The 22,178-nt window shown below is 49.3% G+C and overlaps 1 protein-coding gene across 4 annotated transcripts; it reads right to left on the reverse strand.

Moving 5' to 3' along the window:
* Positions 1–4,381: 4,381 nt before the first annotated feature.
* On the reverse strand, positions 4,382–21,837 carry HNF4A (hepatocyte nuclear factor 4 alpha). 4 transcript variants are annotated; one of them, XM_086622791.1, is made up of 10 exons: positions 21,717–21,837; positions 17,791–17,968; positions 15,853–15,947; positions 13,235–13,341; positions 10,592–10,747; positions 7,194–7,281; positions 6,521–6,676; positions 6,001–6,237; positions 5,202–5,324; positions 4,382–4,524 (listed from the first exon to the last, which is right to left on the reverse strand). In XM_086622791.1, the coding sequence occupies exons 1-10, from the start codon at positions 21,835–21,837 to the stop codon at positions 4,382–4,384; spliced, it is 1,404 nt and encodes a 467-aa protein (XP_086478917.1). The 4 variants fall into 4 exon arrangements, with proteins under 4 accessions (XP_086478917.1, XP_086478919.1, XP_086478915.1 ...); XM_086622793.1 differs by having other exon boundaries at positions 17,791–17,965; positions 21,717–21,831; XM_086622789.1 differs by having other exon boundaries at positions 4,382–4,528; positions 5,176–5,324; positions 17,791–17,965; positions 21,717–21,831.
* Positions 21,838–22,178: the final 341 nt, after the last annotated feature.

The following is a 22,178-nucleotide window of genomic DNA, read 5'->3' on the forward strand; positions in this document are numbered from 1 at the left end:
TCTCCTGCTCACTCCACACCTAACAAAGCTGACAGTATATTGCCATTTTTATTGGCCCCACTGGCAATTTTTCAGGTGCTAGGTGTGTTTATGATTATCAGGGTCACACCTCAATTAGGAATGGGGAGAGGGATTTTAAACATACCCACACCTTACCCTTCCTCCTCCAGCCTCTCCAAGTGGAAAGGGATTGTGCAGTGCATGACCTGAATTCCCAAATTGGTTGGTGATATTTCTACTCAGCCTTGAGGGAACTGGCCACCCTGGCACACAGAATTGCCTGGCTCAGCAGTGCCACGTTGCTGAGCTGTCCCTTCTGCCTCTTGTTGTTCATGACTATCTGTGCCTGTGTGTGCACTTGCAAGTTTAATAGCAGCAATAGTTGCTTTGTCAGAGATGATATACAGGCCATAAAACTCGTTTGCCATTCCTTTTTTTTTTCTCCTCACTGAGATATGAAAGCTGTAGAAAAGGCTCCAAAGCCTGTTGGCTGTTTCAGATAAAGTTTATATAAGGAATATGAAAAGAATGCATTTTACAGTGGCCAGAGGACCTAAAAATACCACTTTCACGGATCTTTGCTTGGACAGTGTGAAAAGATCTCACAGCTGGAAATACTGCTTTCCAGGAAATCATCCTTAGTCTAGGTTGCAAGCACAGAAGAGGACAGTAAAAAGCTCTCACATCCAAAAACAACGTAAGGAAGTTGCGTCTTAAAGGCTGATATTAGCTGTCCTTATGGCAGCCATTTCCTGGGACATGGGCTGTGGGCTCCAGGGAGCCCAGCAGGATAAAATACAGCCCATGAGTGGCAAGACCAGTGTCTCAGGGTGATTCCAGGCTGGAGTAACAGAAGAGATGAGGATTGGGATTGAGGATGCCACTTAAGGACGAAGTTGTCTCTGGGGCAGTTTGTGGGGTTTTTTCCAAGTGAGTGGAATCCAGCAGTAAGAAACCTCTTGTACAGACTGCGTTGATTTAAGATTAACCAGGTAAAGGGCAACTATGATAGAGCAGTTCATGGGAAGGAATTCAGGAGAATTTATTGCTTCAAAGATTTGATATTACATATATGGAGTTTTTAGGGCATATATCCAGGTAAAACCAACCGTGGGTCACAGGGTGCTTGTGACAGGCAGAGGAGTCCTGGTTTTTACTCTGCATTAGGCACTAACTCCCGTTCCTTGGACTAACCACTCAGTCACTGTGTGAGTGCGCTGAGATAACACATGCTGTGCCACTGCCTTTGCTGTCCTTGTTCAGGCGTTCACTGATGGCACTGGGGCTCTGGATCCTCACAGGTGCACATGGTTTGAGGGCATGTTATTTGAGGTCTGTCCTGTTCTCCTGGGTCCTTGCCCCCAAAGTGGAAGCAGGTTTTAAGTGCTGTCTCCACATGATGCTCAAACGCAGCTTTGAATCTCATCCCTGCATCTCACACCTGCTGACAGTTTTGACCAGCACGGCTGTCGCTGGGAGGCCACGGGATATGCAAGTGGGATGGAAAATCAGGCTGCTTCTCATCCCTCGTACTTAGGATGAGACTGCCCACCTTATTTCACATCGGGGTGGGAGACTGGGGAACATGAGGGGCGTCTGCTGCAGATAGCGCTGAAAATGCGGAATGTTGTTCCTCCCCAGATACCTAATCTTTACAGCCATCTAGACCTCTCTCCCCTCTTCCCGTTATCTTCCTGGGTATGCTACAGCTGAGAGCAGGCTCCTGTGATCAGAAGCACAGGTCATTAAGATCCTTCTCTAATTGTCAGTGTATTTCTTCACCTTTACAACCAGTAATGAAAAAAGTGAAAGACAAATTGACTTTCACTTTACCATCTTATTGTGCCCTGCAGGCTCAGTCTGCCTTTGGCTGCACCTGCTGCCAACAGTAGGTTGGCCCTGTGTGAACCAAAGCAGAATCACCACCCCAAAGTGCTCAGAAATTACCTTTGAAATACAAGAGGAACTTAAAAATGAACATGTTTGAAATGCTAATAACATATTTTGGCTTCCTTTGCTTGGCTTTGAGAGTGTGGTTACTTAAAGTCTTTAGTCTTTCTGGAATTGTGGAAGAAAATATTTATTCCTTGTGTTTGTTTTTCTTTTAAAGAAAATTGGGATTGTCATTCAGTCTTATGATTCCAGCACACATGGCTTCAGAACACACACCAGCTAACATGGTGCTTGCCAGGAAATAGTGACAGCTGGCGACAGCATCAAGCACTTGTTTGGGCTTTTTCCTCAATACACATATGCTTTGTGTTCAGACCAACAAGGAGATGAGCCCCTTGATTTAAAATAAATCCTCCCAGAAGAAAGAAATCCATCTGTCTGGGAAAAGTTAGAAAATATTTTTTGCATTTATTTCTTTTCTTTTTTTTATGAATACAAACTCTAGTGAAGAAATACTCCTCTGTTTCCATTGGAAGGCAGTAACCAGCAAAAATTAATGTACAGTATCAAGGAATGCTTGGTGTAAATGGACCAAAATGATTCCCCACAGAGTATCTCTACGTACAGGAAAAAAGGTTGCTGCAGTTGGAAAAGACAACCTGGCTATTATGGGGTGGTTTTTTGCATTTAATCTCCCAATTATAAATAATCAATGTGATTTACAAAATAATTTACAGAAAATGATTGGATTCATCATTGCAATAAATTACTCAGTACAATGCCACCAGCGTTGGGAGATGATACAACACTTCTGACAGCAAGGCGAGGTGTTTCATTTTTGCATTGGAAATCAAGGGACAGACCTGCAGCTCCTCTGGCTGGGCTGGCTCAGATTTGTCCCTGCCAGGGACCTCTTGGCAGCCATGGTTCCACCAGCAGCTTGTTCCTGAGAGGCCAGCAATTCACATGTCCTACGGTCAGTTAGAGCTGCTGTTGCCTTGCACTGCCAAAAATGACTCAGGCCTGAAGTTGCACCCAGAGAGGAAGCGCTGGGTGCGGGAGGGCTCCTTTCCTGGATTCAGCTGTAAACCAAAGGTCAGATCTGCGAGGTTTTGGCACAGGCGGGCACAGAGACACAGGGACTGTGGCAGGGAGGGTGCAGACCCAAGGCTAGGGCAGACTCAAGGGGCTTGGGTGAGACAAGGTCTTTCCTTGACCTCTGTCGTTCTTCTCTGCAGGACTCGAAGCACTGTGTTTTTGAGGTTGCTGCCCTCAAACCCGCTGAGGTCTGAAGGAGCCATAATGAATTCTTATCGTGTTATGAAGACCTATAAATCTGTTATCAGCCACTCAGTCTAAGCCGAGGGAGTGGCACTGGACTGGACAAGTAGATTATATGGCATATTTAATGCTGGGTCTGAACTGAGATCCTGGATCATGATGCTCCCAGCACTTGGGTAGGCCAAGACCTTGGTCCAATCTATGAGGCTTGGGCTCTTCTTACCATCACAGGTGTCTCCCCTTCATATGTCCTTCCCTGCTGCTTCCTTCCAAATAGGTATCCAGTGGTCGTCTTCTGACTGCTGAGAAGCAATAGTGGGGCTAGTGATATTTTGGGCAGTGCTGCCCACCGCCAGCCTGTACAGGGGTGACCCTGTCACAGTAGCTGAAATCTCCTGAATCCCATGATCGCCCAACTTCCCAGTCCAGGTAGCGAGGAGGCAGTAAGTGGTGTAAGGGAGGGATTTGGCAGTGGTTTCCTCCCTGAGCCTTCTGGTGGGAGGGTGGTCATGGCACAGAAATAACAAAACCCCTCAAAAGGCAGAAGGATCCAAATAGTCGAGAATCCTGGTGGGCCAGACTTTGCCCCAGGATCACCTGAAAAGATTTGTTAGACCTGGCTGGGGGGGTTAGTTTGCTGGAGGGTGACACGATGCAAAAACCTGGGACTAGCCAAAGCTGAGGAGCAGTTCTGCCAGTGCTGCCTGCACAACACCCACATGCTTGACCTGCTGGGGAAGCTTCCATCTCCATCAAGTTTGGCTGGACTGGGGACTGTTTGGGGAGCTGGCATGGCTGTGGGAGGGAAGCCCTCCATTCATGCAGCACAGAGAATTGCTTGTTCACAGGGTCTGTTGTGTGTTGAACCAACGCTGAGAGGTGGCACTGGGGGAAGAGCCAGCTGCACTGCCTCCAGCCAGTCACTGCAACCTCCTCATGGAGGGAGGCAGAAATCTGGCCCTTCGTACAAGGATTGATGGTTTCAGTAAGGCTTCAACCTTAGTTCTGGGACTCGGGGCTGCTCGTGGCACACGCTGTCCATAGCTGCAGAAAGACAGCTTTTGGTGGTGGTGGACTAGTCCAGTAAGCAAGTCTGTGTGTTTGTGCCCAAGGATCTCTGGATGGCTTCTCTTTTCACAGTGACAGAGTTAATTTGGACTTTCCTCCCACACAGTCTTCTAAACAAGGCCAGCTAGTCTGCAGGTTGCTAGATGACCTCCTGTTTTGTGATGGCGGGTTGCGGGATGGAGGTGGGCTGTTTTGCCACGGTTGCAATGGCTCCGGGCAGCAGCTTGTATTGCTCTGGTCCTGAGCCTGCGGGTGGAGATGGCTGTGGAGTTTCTGGAGTAGCTACAGAGAGAGAAATAAAATTAGAAAACTTGACAGCATTGGGATCTGTCCTCAGTCGTACCAGTTTCAGGTGTAAGCAAAGCAAAGGCTCTGTAGCAAAATCATAGCTCCTAATGGCTTGTGTGTGTGCTTGCAAGGCAGCCTGGACACACAGGCATGGTTAGATGCCCTGGAAGAGCCACAGTAACAAACATCGAATGACAGGAGCTACTGGCATTTTGACAGGTACTGGCCACTTTTTTGGTCAGCTGAGATCATTTCAGCCTAAATTCCCAAGTGATGGCCCCATGTGGTGGTCCTGTGTGGTGAACCAGAGTCGTCTGTGTTTTTGCAGAGGACAAAGTGAGGTGTATCTGAACCACTCCAGGGAAGGGGAGCCTTTCCACTGATTTCAGTAGGCACTGGATGGGATCATTCATCCCTAAATTTAAGGGCTATGTAGAAGTTACAGTCTGTCAGGGAATATCTTGTTAAATCAGTTAGTCTAGCCTAATCTAATCTAAACCACTTCTCTGTTTGTCTTTCCCTCCTTTCTACATAGGAATTTCTCACACACTCGTTATCAGAGACTCTGTCTTGCATGGATATTTCCTTGCAAGGTAGGAACTACCTCCACAGGCATGCTGGAAAGCTCTTGGTTTCTCCTGGGAGCTCTCCATCTGTCTGGCAATACTCACACATCTGCCCATTGTGCATCTGAGGAGGCATTGTGTTGGCCACAATGACGTTTGTTCCCAGGTTCTCCTGGATCAGGTGAGGGTGCAGGGAGTGGTGAGCGTGTGGCGTTTCACTTGACGAGCCTAAAAATGTGCATATGACATTAGTTGCCACAATCACAGAAGGAGACAGTTCAGATGGGCAGACCCACTGTAGCAAAATGGCCAAGGCTGTGTGCATGATCAGCTTGTGCATATGTGATTGGAGCACACCTTCCCCATCTTCCCCCATGGATGCCTTGGGCTCAGCAACCCTGCCTGCTGCCTGCATTTCCTCTTATACAGGATTATATTTCTCTCCTCCTGAGTCACACAACCACGTGAAGAATAGCACATGGCAAGTTTTCATTTTATTTTGTCCCACTGGATGCTCTCAGTAGAAAATCTGGGACGCTCTTTCAGCCTGAGCTTTCAGACCCTTTTGTTTTGATGATTCCCTTCTGACACAGGGGACTATTAGTGAAATGGCTGGTAGGAGTTTGGGGGTTGCACAGCAAAGCTTGTCTGCATGCAGAGGGCTGAGGACGCCTCTCCGTACATAGATGCACAGCTCATGCATCTCTTTAGGTGACTAGAAATGAAGGACCCTTTGTTACTCCTGCCAGTGAAAGGGGCAGATGATTTTGTGTGAGTCAAGGGCTGACCTGCATACAGGCAGTCTCCACCTTTTTCAGGTAGTAAACGTTGGCTGTGGAGGTTCTCAAGGGGACAGTGATCAGAGAGCACTGAGAGGACTCTTGTGGGACCTTCAAGTACTCACCTCCCAACAGCATCTCCTGCAGTAGGTTGTCGATCTTAGCCATGCCGAAGAGCTTGACAAACTGGATCTGCTCTATCATCTGCCAGGTGATGCTCTGCAGCACAGGCAGGAGCAGCAGCAGCTCCCCGAAGCGGCCCCGTGAGTCGTACTGCCGGTCGTTGATGTAGTCCTCCAGGCTGACCTGCACCTGGTACCGCATCCGCTTGATCTTGGAGGGGTCGCTCAGTCCTTTGGCATCTGAAACAACCCACAGAACAAGCTCTCCAGGCTGCTTCCCTAGGAACTACCCTTCAGTAATAGCATGAAGTCTGGGCACGGGCTGAGGTGAGCTGTTTCTGATTCTCTATCGTCTACAGAAATGGATGTTTTTTCTCTTCTTAAGCCGACTTCTCCCCTCCCTCTAAGAACAGTTTGGCCCAGAGAGGGGGCCAGGCAGCTTTTCACAACTCAGGGCCAGTATTAGTGAGCATAATCCAGACTAGTCTCCTCTGATGGTAACCTTCACAAAGCTGGAGCATACCTGGGTCAAAGAAGATGATGGCTTTCAAGCAGGCATATTCATTATCGTCTATCTGCAGCTCCTGGAAGGGGAGGACCAACTCGTCCAGGATGCGGATGGCCACACGGTGCACCTCCACCAGTTCAGGGCAGTTCCGTGGGATGATGTGGTCATTTCCTTTGGACAAGCAGCACAGAGACCATCACCTTGTCATTGCTGAAGACTTATCAAGGGCAAGGAGTTCAAAACCCAGGTAGCCAATGCTGAGGTGATTTTGAGGGTGGAGGACATAAGAAATTTCTCCTTTTGCCCCTTCCCTGGCTCAGCCCACCAAAAATGCCAATCTGTGTCACCAGAGAAGCCTCTCCTTACTCAGGAATCACTCAAGCGAGAAAAAGCTGACTGAGGAGTGAGAGCCTTTTTCTCAATCACATCACAGCTTGCTTACACAAACCTGAGGGAACAATGTGAATATTCATAGTCCCCCAAATTTGCCACATGTCGTGGCCTTGATGTTGAATGTCATCCAGGCCTAGCTACACCCAAAGGTTGTGCGAGGCTCACTAAAATACAGAAGAGATCAAGCCACCCCCCTGCAAAAAAGATGCCCACAAACAGTGAACCACCCTCTCCTTCACCCCAGCAGGGAAGCTTGCAGAAGCAGAGGGGCCAGGAGCAGAAGTGCACTCTTTACCTAGCAGCAAGACATCCTTGAACACCATGGACCTCTTGGCAGCTCCCAGTAACAGATGTTCCCCTGCATGTGCTCGCAGCAGCGCTACCTGCAAGGGCAGAGAAAAGTTGTTTGGGTGATGCAGAGACAGAGGCAAGGCTGTGATTTCATGTAGGCAGGGGGGAAAGCCCAGCATTCCTGTGCTGCACTCAGGGATGGGGAGTGAGAGCCCCTCTCCAGTCACAGTCAGAGAAAAAGGTCAAAAAATTGTTTACTCCTATGCATAAACATCTATAAATCCAGCAGACAAGTAGATAATAGCACCTGAAACATCCCATCTTCATGGCACACGTCATGGGCAAAACCACACTAGGATGTCCCAGGACCTCATGCCAGCAGTGGGACATGTTCACAGTGGGCCATTTGCAGACAAGGCAATTCCTACCAAGTGCAGAACCAGGGACCATGTTCCAGCGTAGGACGCGGGAAGAAGTATGATCCACTGCTGTGGACAGCTGCTGTCCTTCTGAGCCGTGCCACCTCCCACTGAAATCATGCTCATGGAGACCCACGTCCACCCAGCTGGTGGGGTCACCCCCTGGCCATTCGTTCTACTGCAGCAATGGGCATTTGGGCCAGGGAAGCCAAAGGCATGTTTTTCTGCCCTGACGTTAATGATTGAAGTATTTCATTTTACACCCTCCAGTGGCTCCTGAGAATGTTCTGAATCTTTTGCCCTCCTTCAGTTAAAAATTTCAAAGATTTAGGTAGAAACAGAAGTTAACGATTGGACAGCCTGACACAGAGGCTTCTTAATGTCCAGCCAGGAGCCTCTGCTGGAGAAAACAATCATTGAACATTAATGGAGAAATTCTGAAAAGTGCGTCCTGATGGGAATGAACGGCCCCCTTTTCCAGTGTGTTATCCCTCAGCATCTGACAAAGCCAAGAGGAGCCTTACCCTACCAGAAATGCCAGGAGAATGTGTCACCCGTAGAAGAGAGCTCTAGTTAGAAAAGATGCTGACGTCTGAGAGGGATTTTTTTTTTTTTTTCAGAGGGTGAAAAAAGACTTATGCAAAATAAACAGAGTGGAAGTCCTTGCAAAAAGACTACGCAGACATGATGCTGGCGAACCTTTATCTGTATGCCAAAATCTAGCCCCTCTCTATCGCTATCCAAACATGGGTGGATGCGTTAACTGAGCTGCTTGTAATTACCAGAGCTGCACAAAACTGAGCTTTCCTATCTGGTGAAACTTTGAGAAGGATGGAAAAACTGTGAGTCCCAAGAGGGAGCAAAGCCCTCACATAGAAATTCCCTACCTAATGCAAATTGGAGAAGGCTCATTTTGGAACCACCATTTTTGTTTCCATAAAATTTGCTTGTTTGAGCAAGGTTAAAATAAATTACTTCAACAAGGCAAAAACATCTCATTTGATTATTTGTTCTTGCAGTGATCAACCTGAGATACATCACTCCATTGTGAACTAGGATAAATATAAAAGTTGTAACACAACAAAGTAGAACTTTAACTTTGAAATGAAATGGCTTTGCCCCACCAAAACCAGTACATTTTGGTGCAGGGGAATAATGAGGGGTTAGGTATGACCTTTCCTTTAAAATGCTAGCAGAGATGATTCATTCTCAGGCAACATTTTAATGGCAATGTAACAGCGTTTCCCAACATTAAATGTTCCCACTGGACATGTCTTGACTGGCTCTCATGCCCCTTGGGCAGCTGGCTTGCGCATAGTTTTGTTCATTCCTGCTCCCTGGCACTTCTGTCCTTCTTCCTGCACTCCTCTGAATATCTGCTGCCTCTGTTCCCACTTCATCCTTCGAAAGCATGGATGTCCGTAAGTGATTAGTTTTAATGCAACACAGTCTTTCCTCTCAAGCCCTTTGGGACAGATTTGGAACTGCTCGTGATGGGGGATGGCTGGTCATAACAGAAGACCTGATTGAGTAGAGACAAGCCTGTGGAGCATGCTGAGATAAGCCTATCCCCTGTGGGAAGGCAGGGTTCAGACAAAGACAAAGTCATCTTTAGGCTTTGTTTTCTTTTTTGAGAAATTTTGCAGTCCCACAATTGTGAAATGAACTCATGTGGAAATTGCTGTAGTTTGCAGAGTTATTACCCAGGTTTACTGCCTCTGTTCCAAATGGCACAGAGATGCAACGGGTTATGCAGAGCTGCCCAACAGCCTCTGCGGGGCTGCAGCCTCTTTGCTGTGTAAATGTCATTTGCTGTTGCAGTCCATTTTGGTTTTCATCATTTTTGAGTTGTATTTGCCTTAGGAGTTTAACAGATTTCTTACTATCGTAAACAATTTAGCACTTGCATACAATAGAAAAGAGGGAAATATGTTCCTGTGGTAACAACACTGAATTCCCTGGGGCTCTGTGCTGCTGGGTGATGACTGAAGAGCTCAGATTTAGGATTTAGGGGGTTTTAATCAGCTGGATATTCGGACTTTCTGAATATCCTTTTTCTTTGTGATATAAAAATTTCCTCTAGGTCAGTAGGGCTGGAGACTGATCCTAGCTGAAGAGAACACACGCTGGGTTTGTGAGTGTACACTGGGCAGATTGGAAATACCTTCCTACCTGTGACAGGACCTGTGCTGGCCACTGCCAGAGATGCTATACCCTGCCAGAAGTGCTATCCCTTCCCTCTGGAGCCTCCCCACTATCCACATGTGCTGTTCAAGCCTGGGCATACATCAGGTACTGCAACATCTGCTGCAGACCTCTGAAATTTAGACCTACACAGGAGACATGTCTTTGTGGCTGCCTAGGTTCTTGCAGCGCAGTTTTATAGAGGATATCAAACCCACTGTGTTTATCTTGGTTATAGAATTAGCAAATGTAATTTTAGTAATTTGTGTTAAATGCAAATATATTCCTGGTGTTTAACCCTGAAGAGAGATTTTTTTATTGCCTTGGAAGCAAACTAGTGTTTAGTTTCCATAATTCCACCCTAGGAGAATGGATACAAACACATCCCCAGGCAAGAAGCAGAAAGACAGGCAGATTTGCTTTTAAGTCATGAGCAGACCTTAGGCTAGAAATCTGTCCTACTAAGTCTGATTACCTTAAGCATTTGTATAGCACTTTGGGTTTTCAAAGTGCTGCACAAACTATAATTAATAAATAATTGACTGCCAGACCCGTGCAAAATGCGCATCTGATTATGTACCTCATTTGAGCTCAGTGTTATCATGCCTGTGCTCATCGACTGATTAGCTGCACATGCAAATGGCCGGTGCTGGCATTGTATGGATGCCGTTCCCAATCAGCTGCAGCAGTCAGGATAACAGAGCGAACAATGCACGTTTTCTTTGAAGGTCTCAGCTGCCTGGCACTCCTTCAGCTCCCCGCCAGGGCAGAGCAAGGTGGGGTGTTTGGAAGGACTTGCCTGGTCATCCAGGGGCAGCTCGCAAAAGGCGGGGATGTATTTGGCCCACTCCACAAGCACCAGCAGCTGCTGCTTCATGGACTCGCACACGTCGGAGATGTTGGCAATCTTCTTCCCTCTGATGTCTCCGTTGATCACAGAAACTGGGGATGATATCTGGAAGGAGAGAAGAGATCCTTCAGCTTTCAGTGCCACAGAGGAAGCACTGACAGGAAGATCCCCAGCCCCCAGGTTGTGCTGATGCAGACTCCAGCATCAACAATTACTTTTTTTTTGTTGCACACTCCGTCCCCAGAATATGTGGCCCGGAACAACTCATTTAAATTGAGATCGACTTGGGGATCTGTGAGCAGGAAATGCTTCAGAGCTGAGGCTGTTGATCATCTTGGTAAACTGTCATGCCTTGAATAGACTGGAAGGCACAGAAGAAATGTTTATAAAGTCAAGATCTTCCTACCACTGAACAAATGTGCTCAGTCAAGACCCAGGAGGGAACAGAGGGGCTTGTGTAGCAGTCAGCCTCACCAGTAGCAAGGACATGTCCACTTAGTGCTGCTGCATAAGCTACTTAGTCCCACCAAAGGGCAGAGAACTGCTCCCCCTTCCACCTGGCTCCAGAGCCAGTGCTTGGCCAGATCTGCCTCGTCTGCTTTTGACAGGAGACACACGGGGTCTACCTCTCCTGTCTGAGTCAGCGCGCGCACAAGAAGTCTCTGCTGAAGGTAGCTTTCCACGTCTGACATTGCTTTCTGTGAGCATCAGGTCATTAATATTTGACATTGTCCACTTTGAAATGCTAAAGACAGTCTTTAAAGACAACAATCTCCCACCTCCTCCCAGCTTTTAGGCCCTTTTGGCAAAACTGCATGTGTGCAAACATGCCCACAACACAGGTCCTGCTTTTTGCATGGCGAATTATTTGTGGGGCCATTTCTTTTGTGAAGGACAAGCCTGACAACACTGCTGCAACTATCGTCACCAGAACTGGAACCAAACCAGGCACCCAGCTTCCTGCCCGGTTCTCATGCATTGCTGCTCACCCAGCTCATCTAAAAGTTTGCCCTTAGTCACTACTTTATCCTCATGCTTCTGTAAGCAATTAACTCAACCCCGTCGCTGCCCTCTCTGCTCTTGTACAACATCAGCTCTTCCTGTCCTGTTCCTGCCAGCATTTTCAGCTTGGACCCTGCCAGCCTTCCCAAGGAAATGGAGTTCAAATGCCACTTGCTTTTTTTTTTTTCCTCAGGTTGCATTACCTGGAAGCTTTCCAGCTCTCGAGCTATTATTGAATAAATAAGATTGTAAAAATCTCACCATGTATTACCCTAATCAGAGAGCCCGGAAGGCTTAGCAAATAAATAAAGACCTCTGAGTGAGTGACCCGAGATCTTGGAGAAAGCAGCTCCTCAGCAGTATCTTGTTCTAATTAGCTAGGCACATAAAAGTTACCAATTACCGTGCTGGAGCCTGCCTTGTTTAATGAGTCTCTCCATGCTCTGTGGGAGAGCAGGAGCTCCCCTGCATTTGTCGATGGTTGTAGTTTTTATCGACAGACTCTGCTCAAGACTTACATTTGATGCCACTGCAAGGATGTCCTTCCTTGCAGATCTCATGTTGAGACTCCATTAGCTCATACCTCTGGGAGCAGCACCAATATTATTTTTATAAGGTATATGAATATATTAGGGCCTGTGTAGGATGAGGTGAGATGTGGGATGAGACTGGATATGCTTCTTGTGTACAGGATTGGTCCTTGACCCTTCTGGCATACCCTCTCCTCGGGGAAGTGGACCTTACAGCCTGAGCGGTAGTGCGGAGCCCACAGCACAGCACGTCCTGTCCTGGAGCATCTCCCTGGGCACTCTTCAGGGTAACGTGACCCTTGAAGCAAGGAAGAACATGGGCTGCCAACTCGAATCCCTCTTCATTTTCCCCAGGACAAGGAGTGCTGCTCTCCCCAGCTCCCACGAAGAGTGGCAGCTCTTGTCTCCAGCACAAACCCATCGCTCGTTCTCACAGACAAACCTTCCCCACAGCCTGTGCGCTCCTGTCCTGTCCTGTGTCCTCCCAGACAGTGCTGATCTGATGTACATCGTTTGTGATATCCAAACTCTTAAATCAGAATCATCTTTTCAGGTGAACGCTCTAGGAAATGTCTTGGCAGTATGCTTGTGGAAATGGAAGATTTCAAGCAAACACTGGAAAGACTGTCTGAATAAAACAAGCATGAAACTGATTCCTTGTGAAACCGTACAGGAAGCCAGAATCCGAAATTCCTAACAGCCAATGGGGAAGGGAGGCTGCTCATGCGAGGCCAGCCCCTCGGCTGGCTTAGGCGGCTGCAGCTCCTTGGATTTCAATGATTCTACCCTATTTTCTTCCAGCAGGCTCTCCAGCCTTCATGCATCCCATCAAAGCAGAACAGATTATTGTGTATTAATACAACCGAATTCTGGACTAGGGAGCATTAAAGGAATGGTTTCAGGTAACAAATACCTTTGAAAAACCAGTGTTGAGTTGGCAGATAAGTTACTTAGAAAAGAGGTGGTAATTTGAAGACTCAGCTATTAAATACTCAACTGTCTGTACTGGTCAGAGAGTGCCTGATGCTTTTGTACTTGCCAAAGAAGAAAGAAGAGGTACCTGTTGTGCCAGGACTTCTGCCTGCAGTAAGATATTGATGGAGGGCAAGCTGCTGTCTTCATAACTTGATCTCCGGGTGCTGATTCGGTCCCGTTCATTTTGTACAGCTGCAAGAGAGTGTTTTGGCTGAGCTGCAGGTCATTCATAGCAATGCACACCGAAAACTAGCACAGACTTTTGGCATTGCTCTCCCTTAGCTGCACTTTCCCAGCATCCCAGCCTGGCAGGGCGGAGGTGCAGCTGTGTCTGGTTTGTGACGGGATGCCTGCGAGAGCTGACTACAGCTGGTTGTTCTGTTTTCACATTTGCTTTATTAGGCTTTTCTTGGATGGGGTCGTTTCAGAACCCAAACACCTGGTTCAAACGCATGTAGAGTTCAAAGGGAAAGCTTCCTTGCAATGGATCTGGCTCTGGATTTGCAATGGATCTTTTTGTATTTCAAGATATGGGGTCTGAAATGGTGGCCATGCTCACGCATGCAGCCTAAATGTGTGAAATGGAGGAGTCAGTTATCTGCATGGCTTCTTTGTCTGTGTACGTGACTTCTGTGAGCTCTGTCTGGGAAGCTTTTGCACCAGGTAGGTGCAGTTGGAAAACTTCCGTCTAAGCTACAATAAGGAAAGAAGCGCAAAACAGCTCCTCCTTATCTCTCCAGAGCAACGGAGCTCTCTCATACCTTATTGTAAAGACAGTCCCAGGACAGGTTTGACCCCAATGTGCCTCCCTGCTTAGTCTAGTCTTGAGGAGGACCTGGGCTTTGAGTCTAGAGGTGGCAGAAGCAGCAGTGCTGAGGAGGAAGATTTGCCTCTATCTGGCACGAGGCTGTGGCTGGCCGTAACTCACCATGGCCATGCCAGTCAAAGCCATCTGCTCAAACAAGGTATTGATCGATGGCAGGGGAAACAGAACAGTCCCTGCCTTAGGCTGGTGGTTCTCTGGATTGATACATTCTCAATGTATAAATCTGCCTGATAAAAAGCAATAACGAGGCTGGGCCAGAAGAAAAGCTCTGCAGTCAGCGGCTGTAAATAGGAGCTTTCAAGGTTATGCTGCTTGTTATCAGTAGCAGGCCCCCGAGTTCAGTCACGCCATGATGTTTTCCAAATGTTTGCTCAGTATTAGCTGGTCATGCACCTAATGTAACTTCTATTGAATATTAACAGACAGCAGCAAAGCTCTGGGCATGGGATGAGCAGGCGCTGCAGGGAGAGGAGGATTCCTATGTTCTACAGGAAAAGTCAAGCCAAGTTCCTTGTGATACCTCATCCCCTTTAACAGGAAAGAAATGTTGCTGCTCAGAGGTGTTCCCCCAGGCCAGTGCTTCTGGGGAAGCTGCCCAGGTACCGCTGATACTTCCCTGTTGTCTTCAAGGACCCCTTTTCTCCTAAGTTTCTTTTCGAGGGGGTGTGAACTGGAGGGAGCACAGAGTTTAACTTCTGTACGTGGAACAAGACCAAATGCCTTACAATTGTCCCTTTGCAGACATCAATGAGGTGAGCTCTGCAAGGTGCCAGGCAGCTCCTCTGTACTGTTCCTGTCCCTCCGCCAACAGAGCCATCTGTGGGGCCACCCGCAGGGCCACCAGCAGGACCATAGCAGCCCCAGGTTTCCTTCCCTCTGTGAGTGCTCCTGAGAACCAAGCAGGGCTAAGTGAGGGTGAATTCTGTCGCTAAATAAGGGTGAATTCTGTCCCGTCGTGTCTGAGTCATGGGGACCTGAAAGGGCTGCAGAGACAGAGATGCAGGGAAGTTGGTAGGGTGAGGCTGGGCTGTGCAGCAGGGTGGAGTCTTTACTCATTTCATATGGAGCTAAATAGTCTAAATGCTCCACCTTGCTCTGGGACATTTTTGCCATGGCTGATGCATCAGATAAAACTAAGCTCTGTGCAGAGGATCAGCAAGAACCTGTATGCATATTAGGTAAAAAAGGGGCAAAATGACAGTTGAACCCTTCATTGGACTCACCCGACCAGCTGTGAATTTCATGCTTACCCTGGGGCAACAGCACTTACAGCGATGTTCCCAAAGTGTTTCCAAATTGTGCAGGCTTTCTTTGAAGTTTCTGCTTCTCACTGATACCGAGAATCATTCCCAAATCACTTGGATGCCCCAGTTATGCAGGAGCACTGGTGACGTGTGTGTCAGGATTAGCAAGAGTGAATTGCAGAGCCTCACGTGTGATTTGTGTGTACAAGCACGGGCAGTTCTGGGACACAAGCATGGCCCTGTGGCACTCTCATGGCCTTGTCTTTGCTGGCATTTTGAGAGGTGCCCTGAGAAGGGGCCCTGAAATTGAATTTGGGAACACACAGGGCCCCCATGCCTTGCCCTCAACTGTTGGGATGGTGGCTACTTGCAAGGACTTCGTATAGGTGGGAGTGGGCAGGTTGGGTACAAGCAGGGCTCATGACTAGAGGCCAAAACTCTTCCTAAACCCTGCTGTGATGGAGGTCTGGATCTGTGCAGAGGAGAGCACTGTGGAGGGAAGACAGGGCTAAGATGGCTGGGCAAGTGTGCACATGGCAAGGACTGGCCTTGGGCTGTGAGGGCTTCCTCAAACATAGGCAGCCAGCACGGCTGCTGCTGCGGGGAGCACAGGGAAGCTACGCCGTCACCCACCTTCCTTCTTCATTCCTGCTCGGAAGCACTTCTTAAGCCTGCAGTATCGGCACTGGTTTCTTTTGTCTTTGTCTACCACACACTGCCTGTTAAACCTGGGAAGAGAGGGAGATGTGAGGAGCAGCAAGACTGAGCCTGAAGGCAGGACAAGATATACCCAGAGCAGATTCTCAGAGGCTCACCCTGAGAAAGGTGCTCCAGTTTGTGCCATTTCCACACTTGCTTTAACTTCAGGTTTCTTCTTTGCACTGAACATCTCAGCCCCCTGCTCTACCTCTGGATGTTCAATAAGGATGGGCTAGAGCTGACAGTTGCATGCAGGAGCTCAGGCTGCTGATCTTACTCACTAACCACTAGGCACTGGGTGCTCATGATGGACTAACAAGCCCTAGTGAAGTTAAAAGTGTGAGCCAGGAGGGTCAGAGCCACCTTGGTAGCCTCTGCTGTAAGTTAGATCCCAGTTAGAAGGGAGGAAGAATGCATTTATTCTGAATTAAAAAAGGTGTAGAAAGTTGTTCTGGAGCTAGTAAGGTTAAGAAGTGGGTTTCAGTCCCTGCAGCTCTCCAGGGCTGTGCCTGGGATCCAGGCAGATTGGTTCTGACTTCTGGACAGCGTTGCCGGTGTGCAAACAGCTCTGCAGCCACCTGTGCTTCAGAGAGGGCTTGGGAAGCAACCAGCTCCTTCCTTCCACACTTGTGTCACCAAATCTATTGCATGTGGCAGAGCTAACACCAGTCTCCCATGTGTGTGGCTCTTACTCGCAGCACAAGCCTGGTGGCCATTTGCAGAGTGAATTTCACTTGCAAATTTGCTATAATTTATTGCTGATTGAACAAGCTTGCAAAGTAAAGACAAAGTTACAGAGCTGGGAAAGGGCTCCCAGCCATGCCCAGTTCTGTAGCTTTTGTAAAGGGTTGTTTCTACTGTACTTGTTAAAGCCCCAAGCTAAGATTTCCCCAAATGGATGCCTGAAAGCAGCTTTTAAGCATTTCTGTAGCACTTATGTGAAAGCCTCAGTCTCCAAAGAACTGGGCGCCTTGGCTTTTCCCACTGGAGCTCTGGGAAGGGGGCTCCCTGGGCAGCCAGGCTCAATAACCCTGGGGTGCAAGCGATAATGTGCTTCATGTGCACTCATAAACCTGGGACCTCTTTCCATCACTCAGATTTTAGAGTCACGTTGTTCTTCATGCTCTCCAAGTGGCCGTCAGGCCATCAGGAGTAACTCACTCAAAAAGCCCGACGGACTTAGACACTGAGCTGAGGGTTCCTGTCTTTGCTCTGCAACTCTCTGTGTCTCAGTCACTCAAAGCAGGGAGCAGGCAGGTCACAGCTGCTGATGGCACGGGAGAGCCGTGGGCTACCACCACCGACACAAGGAGCAGTGCATGAGTTGCAGGAGCAACATGCGTGTCTCATCCTCAGAGATGTGCACGCTATGCTGCCCAGCTTGTGTCTTTAGATGTTCTTTTATCATGTAACAGGCAGTGACAACATTTTAGGTAGATGGCAGACACACTTTCGTCTTGTGATGGAGAAGGGATGGGAGGCCTCTGAAGTGCCCCCAGGGAGTGAGCAGGGTTTGCATTGCACTCAGAGCACAGAGCAGCAAGGTGCTCAGCCCTTCTAATAAGGTTTCCTGCCCAGCACCATCTTGCTTGCTGGCCACATCCACGGTTGGCCACATCTATACGTAAAGAACATGTGCTTGGCACCTAAAGCATGAGGTAAGACCTCCCTGGTGATCACTGGAGGGCAATCCCAGAGTGAGGGCTATCTCTGGCCCTTCCCAGCTGGGGGGTGAGGTCAGGGACGGCGATGGAGGATGCAGGGAGGATGAAGAGGAGGAAGGACCATGCTGCTGCGCTCTGAGGGCTTTGCTGTTCAGCTCCTGGGAACTGTTTTGTCTCAGTCATATGACACTGTCCTCTCTGTCCTTACCTGCAGGAGTACATGTGGTTCTTCCGGACACTCCTCCTGAAGAAGCCTTTGCAGCCATCACAGCTAGAAGCCCCATAATGCTTCCCCGTGGCACGGTCCCCACAGATGGCACACAGCGTGCTCGCCCCGATGCTGTTGGAAGTGTTGAGATTGGCTGCTTCTGATGGAGATGTGTCTGCTTGGGGAAGGACACAGCAAGAAGACAGTGAGACAAACAGCCAACATTTCCTAACTCAGTTTCCAGTGAAAGACTTGATTTTTGGCAGAACTAGGCAGCTTCAGCCAGGCCGTGCAGCAGGGGCCGGACAGAGAGATGTCTAAGGAGTGGTGGGTACTCTGAGTGTCTTAAGTCATTGCATTTTGAGTGTGCAAAAACTCCCTGTGCGCCAAGGTGAGACAGCTTTTCCCAAAGGCCTGACTGCAGCAACCCCTTTGGACGAAGCAGTAACCTGTTTGCAGGAGTCACAGGGCAGAGCCAAAATTCCTCGGGGATTTGCAGACAGTTAGGGCTGCAGTAGCGTGGCCAGAGAAGAGCTGGTGCAGAGTTAAAGCTGAGATATTACAACTCAGAGTGAGCAGCTGATTTATTAGAGAGGTGTTTGTGTTATAGCCCTGAAAGAGCCCACGATAGTCCTGAGCAGACACTATTAGAGAGACAAGGTGACCATCTCTCTCTGCTGGAGAGCCTCTCTGCCAGGCATGGAGCTCCAGCCTGCACGACAGTTCTTCAAGAGAACAAGACTTTAAATGCACAACAAACTCAAATGACTTCAGCTGGAAAACTCATGTGGGCAAACACTACCTATGCCAGGAAGGACTGACAAAGCTAACCCAGAGAAAGGGTGATGCTATAGCATGGGGGAGGCTATATGCTGGCTGTCCTCCGGAGTCTGGTAGTGCCACGACTGAAACTGATGTGTCTTACAGTCCTTACAGACTAGGGGGGCTGGCATTTACAGGGCTCTTTTAGGAGGATGGGGAATTGCAGCAGGCTCTGTAGGAAAGGACATCTGAAAGGCTTGAAATCATACAAGCCCTACACTAAAACCCCTCCAGCAAGCCAAACAAACCTCAAGGCTGAAGGGATCAGCCTTTAATTCAGTTGATCTAATTGTCCCCTCCCATGCACGTTTTCCTGTATCAACACAGGCACATTCCCCTGCCTCAGTGGAAATCCCAGTTGCAAATGATACTCAGGATCTACAAAGCCATAGAAACCTGCTGGGATTTTAATACCTGAGTCTATTGGTCCCTATTCTCTGAGTTTGGCAGGGACACAGTTAACTCTCGCTCCTAGAGGGCCACAGCTGCTCCCACTTGGCACCCCGAAGAAAGGGCCTGGCTGCTATAAAAAGGCTGGTCCCACACTGTTCCCTTTGGTAGCTGGAGATGGGTGCTGGGGGAGGCTGAGGCAATGCTGCCTGGGGCAAGGCTGCACTTGCAGTGTTTATTTTGTGGAGAAAGGAGTATTGCAGCAGGTGGAGCATGGCCTCTCTGTGCTATCCCTTGGCATGACTAACCGGGAGTGGATTCTGTGATCCCTGGCAGTGAGCTGGCATGGATAAGTCTTGAGCCAGTCCCTTCCCTGGCTCTGGCAGCAGCTTTTGTTTCCCTTCTTGCTTGCTTGCTTTCTTTCTAATTTCTCGTGTTCCCTCTTGTATGTCTTTCCCAAGTCAGTTTGCTGTCTCTCTGTGCGTTCGCCTGGCATACCCTATCTTGTAGCTGCATGTCTGTGCATGCAAAGTGCCTCTCTGCTCCCAAAGCCCCGAGCTCCTCCCAAGCCAGCTCTGGCTGTCTCATCCCTGTGAACAGTTTGTCTCCAAAACATCGTGCCTCCAAAGAGATCCTGAGGGCTTGGCTGGATGAGGGTCATTCCAGAAGGAAAGTTAGATTTCCAGTTTCAGCGAGACCTAGGACTTGCACCAGAGGAGAAGGAAGAGCTGATCTGCCTGTAATCATGATACTTGTACACCTGTGACAGCCCAGATAAATCTCTTTTTAACAGTTTATCGTGCTGTAATCAGATGAACGTAGAACAGGAAAACCTGGCAATGTTACCAAAGAAATTACAACATCTTTGTCTAATAGCCAACTGACAATGAAATCGCCTAATGGATAATTTTCACATTAAGTTTATTTTGTAGTGTCAGAAATGCGGGCATCTGGCTGCTGAAGTGAAGTCAGTTTAACAGGATTGATCTGGAGTTAAGGTAAATAGAGGAAAGAATAAATCCTACTTGAAATGTGAGATTTTGCAGTAGAGGCTTGTATTAGGAGGACAGGAGCTCCTCAAGAGGTTCCAAGCCTGTTTGAACATGGGATGTCTTTAGTCTGCGACAGTGGCAAACTTGGTCACTGCTGAGCAGCCACCTCTGGGCTGGAGCTGTGCAGGGTGGGGGCCAAGCTCTCCTGCAGTCCTCAGCCAGAGAAGGAGGCAGAGGTTTTGCAGGCAGGGGTGTGGGCAGTTGCTGGAATGCCAAAGCAGCCCTGGAGATGAGACCTGCCCCTGCTCTGGAGCTGGGCAGGGGAGGAGGAGAGATGTTGGTGCTGTCTGACCCAGCTGACTCACCCATCTCTAGGGCACGTTTTGTATCGCACGTGATCTCGATATATAAAATTATTGTGTCCCTCTGCCCTGTGGAGCCCTGGGTCCCAGGGGAGCAAGTCGCAGCCCCCTGTGCAGGAGCCTCTGGATGCTGGGTGGGAGAGGGGCACGGAGAGGGAGCAAGACCTGGGCTTGTCCCAGAGAGTTCAAATGGGCATCGGCAGAGCCAAAGGGGGCTGCTCTCAGCCCTGAGACCCCTAAATGGGTAGAGTCAGCCTGGGGAGCAGAGAAGGGGCTGCGACCCATGGCGGTGGAGGGTTATTGCACAACAGAGCCACTTCGGCTCCGCGGTGTCATGTCTGTGACGGAGCAGAGCAGTAATCTGAGGAAGACCCACGCAGGCTGTAAGGGGAAAGCCCAATGCTGCACCACAGCCCTCCCAGGGCGGGGGTGCCCCGGCAGCCTTGGTGACAGAGCAGGCAGGAGGAAGGGGCTTGGGGGGATCACTTCTGCAGTGTGCTTTGTTTAGTCATTAACCTCATATTTAGAGAGACTTTAGAGGGAACTTGGAGAGGAATCTCCTGTTATCTCTGAGCATTGAATCACCGAGACTCCTTGGTCCCCAAATGGGTGGGCCAGCATCACAAATCCTGGTGAGTTAAGCGTGATCCTACCCTCCTGAGGGGCCAGGAACCCAAGTCTATCCTCACCAGGTCCCCGTACCCCTCTTCCTGGAGGCTGAGCCTCCTGGTCCTACAGCGCTCCCAAGGAAAGGTATCCCAACCTGTGCCCCAGCACTGTGCGGGGAAGGACCGTGGCCTCTGGGCAGCTGCAGGGGCAGAGCTTGAATGGCTTTTCTTAGTGGTTTCCACCCTTGCCGGGTGCTAAATGGCTTTCTGCTCTGGGAAAACCAAGCTCCAGCTGCTGGGATGGGTCTGTCTCTCTGCTCTGGGGCCACAGACTCGGTCATCTGTCTGGTGAGCCATCAGCAGTGTTTCACTCTGAAACTTTTGGCTAGTCTTTTCTCTTGTTTGGGGTCTGGGGGAGGTGGGATCCACCTTGTATTCAGCCCCAGCCCCGGTCCCTGGGCTGAATGTCTAGTGGAGACCTCTCACTGCCCTCAGCTCCTGGCGCGTGCCCGTCCCCAAGGTGTCTGGGCTGCAGGGCACCAACCTGCCTGCGCCAAGCACAGCATTGCTCCACCACCTCTATTTCTCTCCAGGGGAAGCAGAAACCCCCCAGTGAGCTGCCCCCCGACTGACGCCCCTGCCGTGCCCCAGCCCTCCCCAGGAGCATTTTGGCAGCCGCCCCAGGGATTTTTCCTCCTGCAGCCCCCAGCTTATCCCACCACGGTGGAAGGGAGAAGACGGAGGGGACTTACCGTTGCCCATAGCCAGCACCTGCATGTTCTCGAACTCCAGAGTGGTATACGCCGGGTCTAGCGCTGCGCTATAATCTGCCATCTCCATGTCTATTAGGGCTTTGGAAAGGCGCATTATCATCAGCAAACAGGGGCCAGATTGTACCGATTCCCTTGTCCGAGGCTATTGGCCCTTCTGCCTCCCTCTGCCGTCGCTGCGTCCCCTATCTGTTGTCTTTTATTTCAAATATTTCTCTGAAAGGATTTGCTGAGCCTCAAGGCCTATACTCCCCAGAGGGGTGGAGGCAGGAGGCAGGGGGTAATCTTTAATCATCTTACCCACTGCCGAACGCCGCTAAGCTGTTTTTTTTTTTGGTGGAGCAGCAGTGATTCTTGTTGACTGTTTATTATTGAATCCCGAGGCTCTTTGCCGATCCCAGCTCGCGGGCGCAGGCAGGACTGCGGGAGCAGGCGCTCACTGAC

This window comes from Tauraco erythrolophus, chromosome 18 (genome assembly GCF_009769465.1).
Source record: "Tauraco erythrolophus isolate bTauEry1 chromosome 18, bTauEry1.pri, whole genome shotgun sequence".
In the NCBI taxonomy this organism is placed as follows: domain Eukaryota; kingdom Metazoa; phylum Chordata; class Aves; order Musophagiformes; family Musophagidae; genus Tauraco; species Tauraco erythrolophus.

What these genes read in the sequence shown, in the direction of transcription:
- HNF4A (XM_086622789.1), bottom strand. Translation starts at nt 21,831, where the DNA reads ATGCGCCTTTCCAAAGCCCTAATAGACATGGAGATGGCAGATTATAGC. An exon ending in CAGAAGTCCTGGCACAACAG is followed by an intron (nt 10,748 to 13,234) that starts GTACCTCTTCTT and finishes CTCTCCTTCCAG; the next exon opens with ATATCATCCCCAGTTTCTGT. An exon ending in CAAGGATGTCTTGCTGCTAG is followed by an intron (nt 6,677 to 7,193) that starts GTAAAGAGTGCA and finishes GCTTGTCCAAAG; the next exon opens with GAAATGACCACATCATCCCA.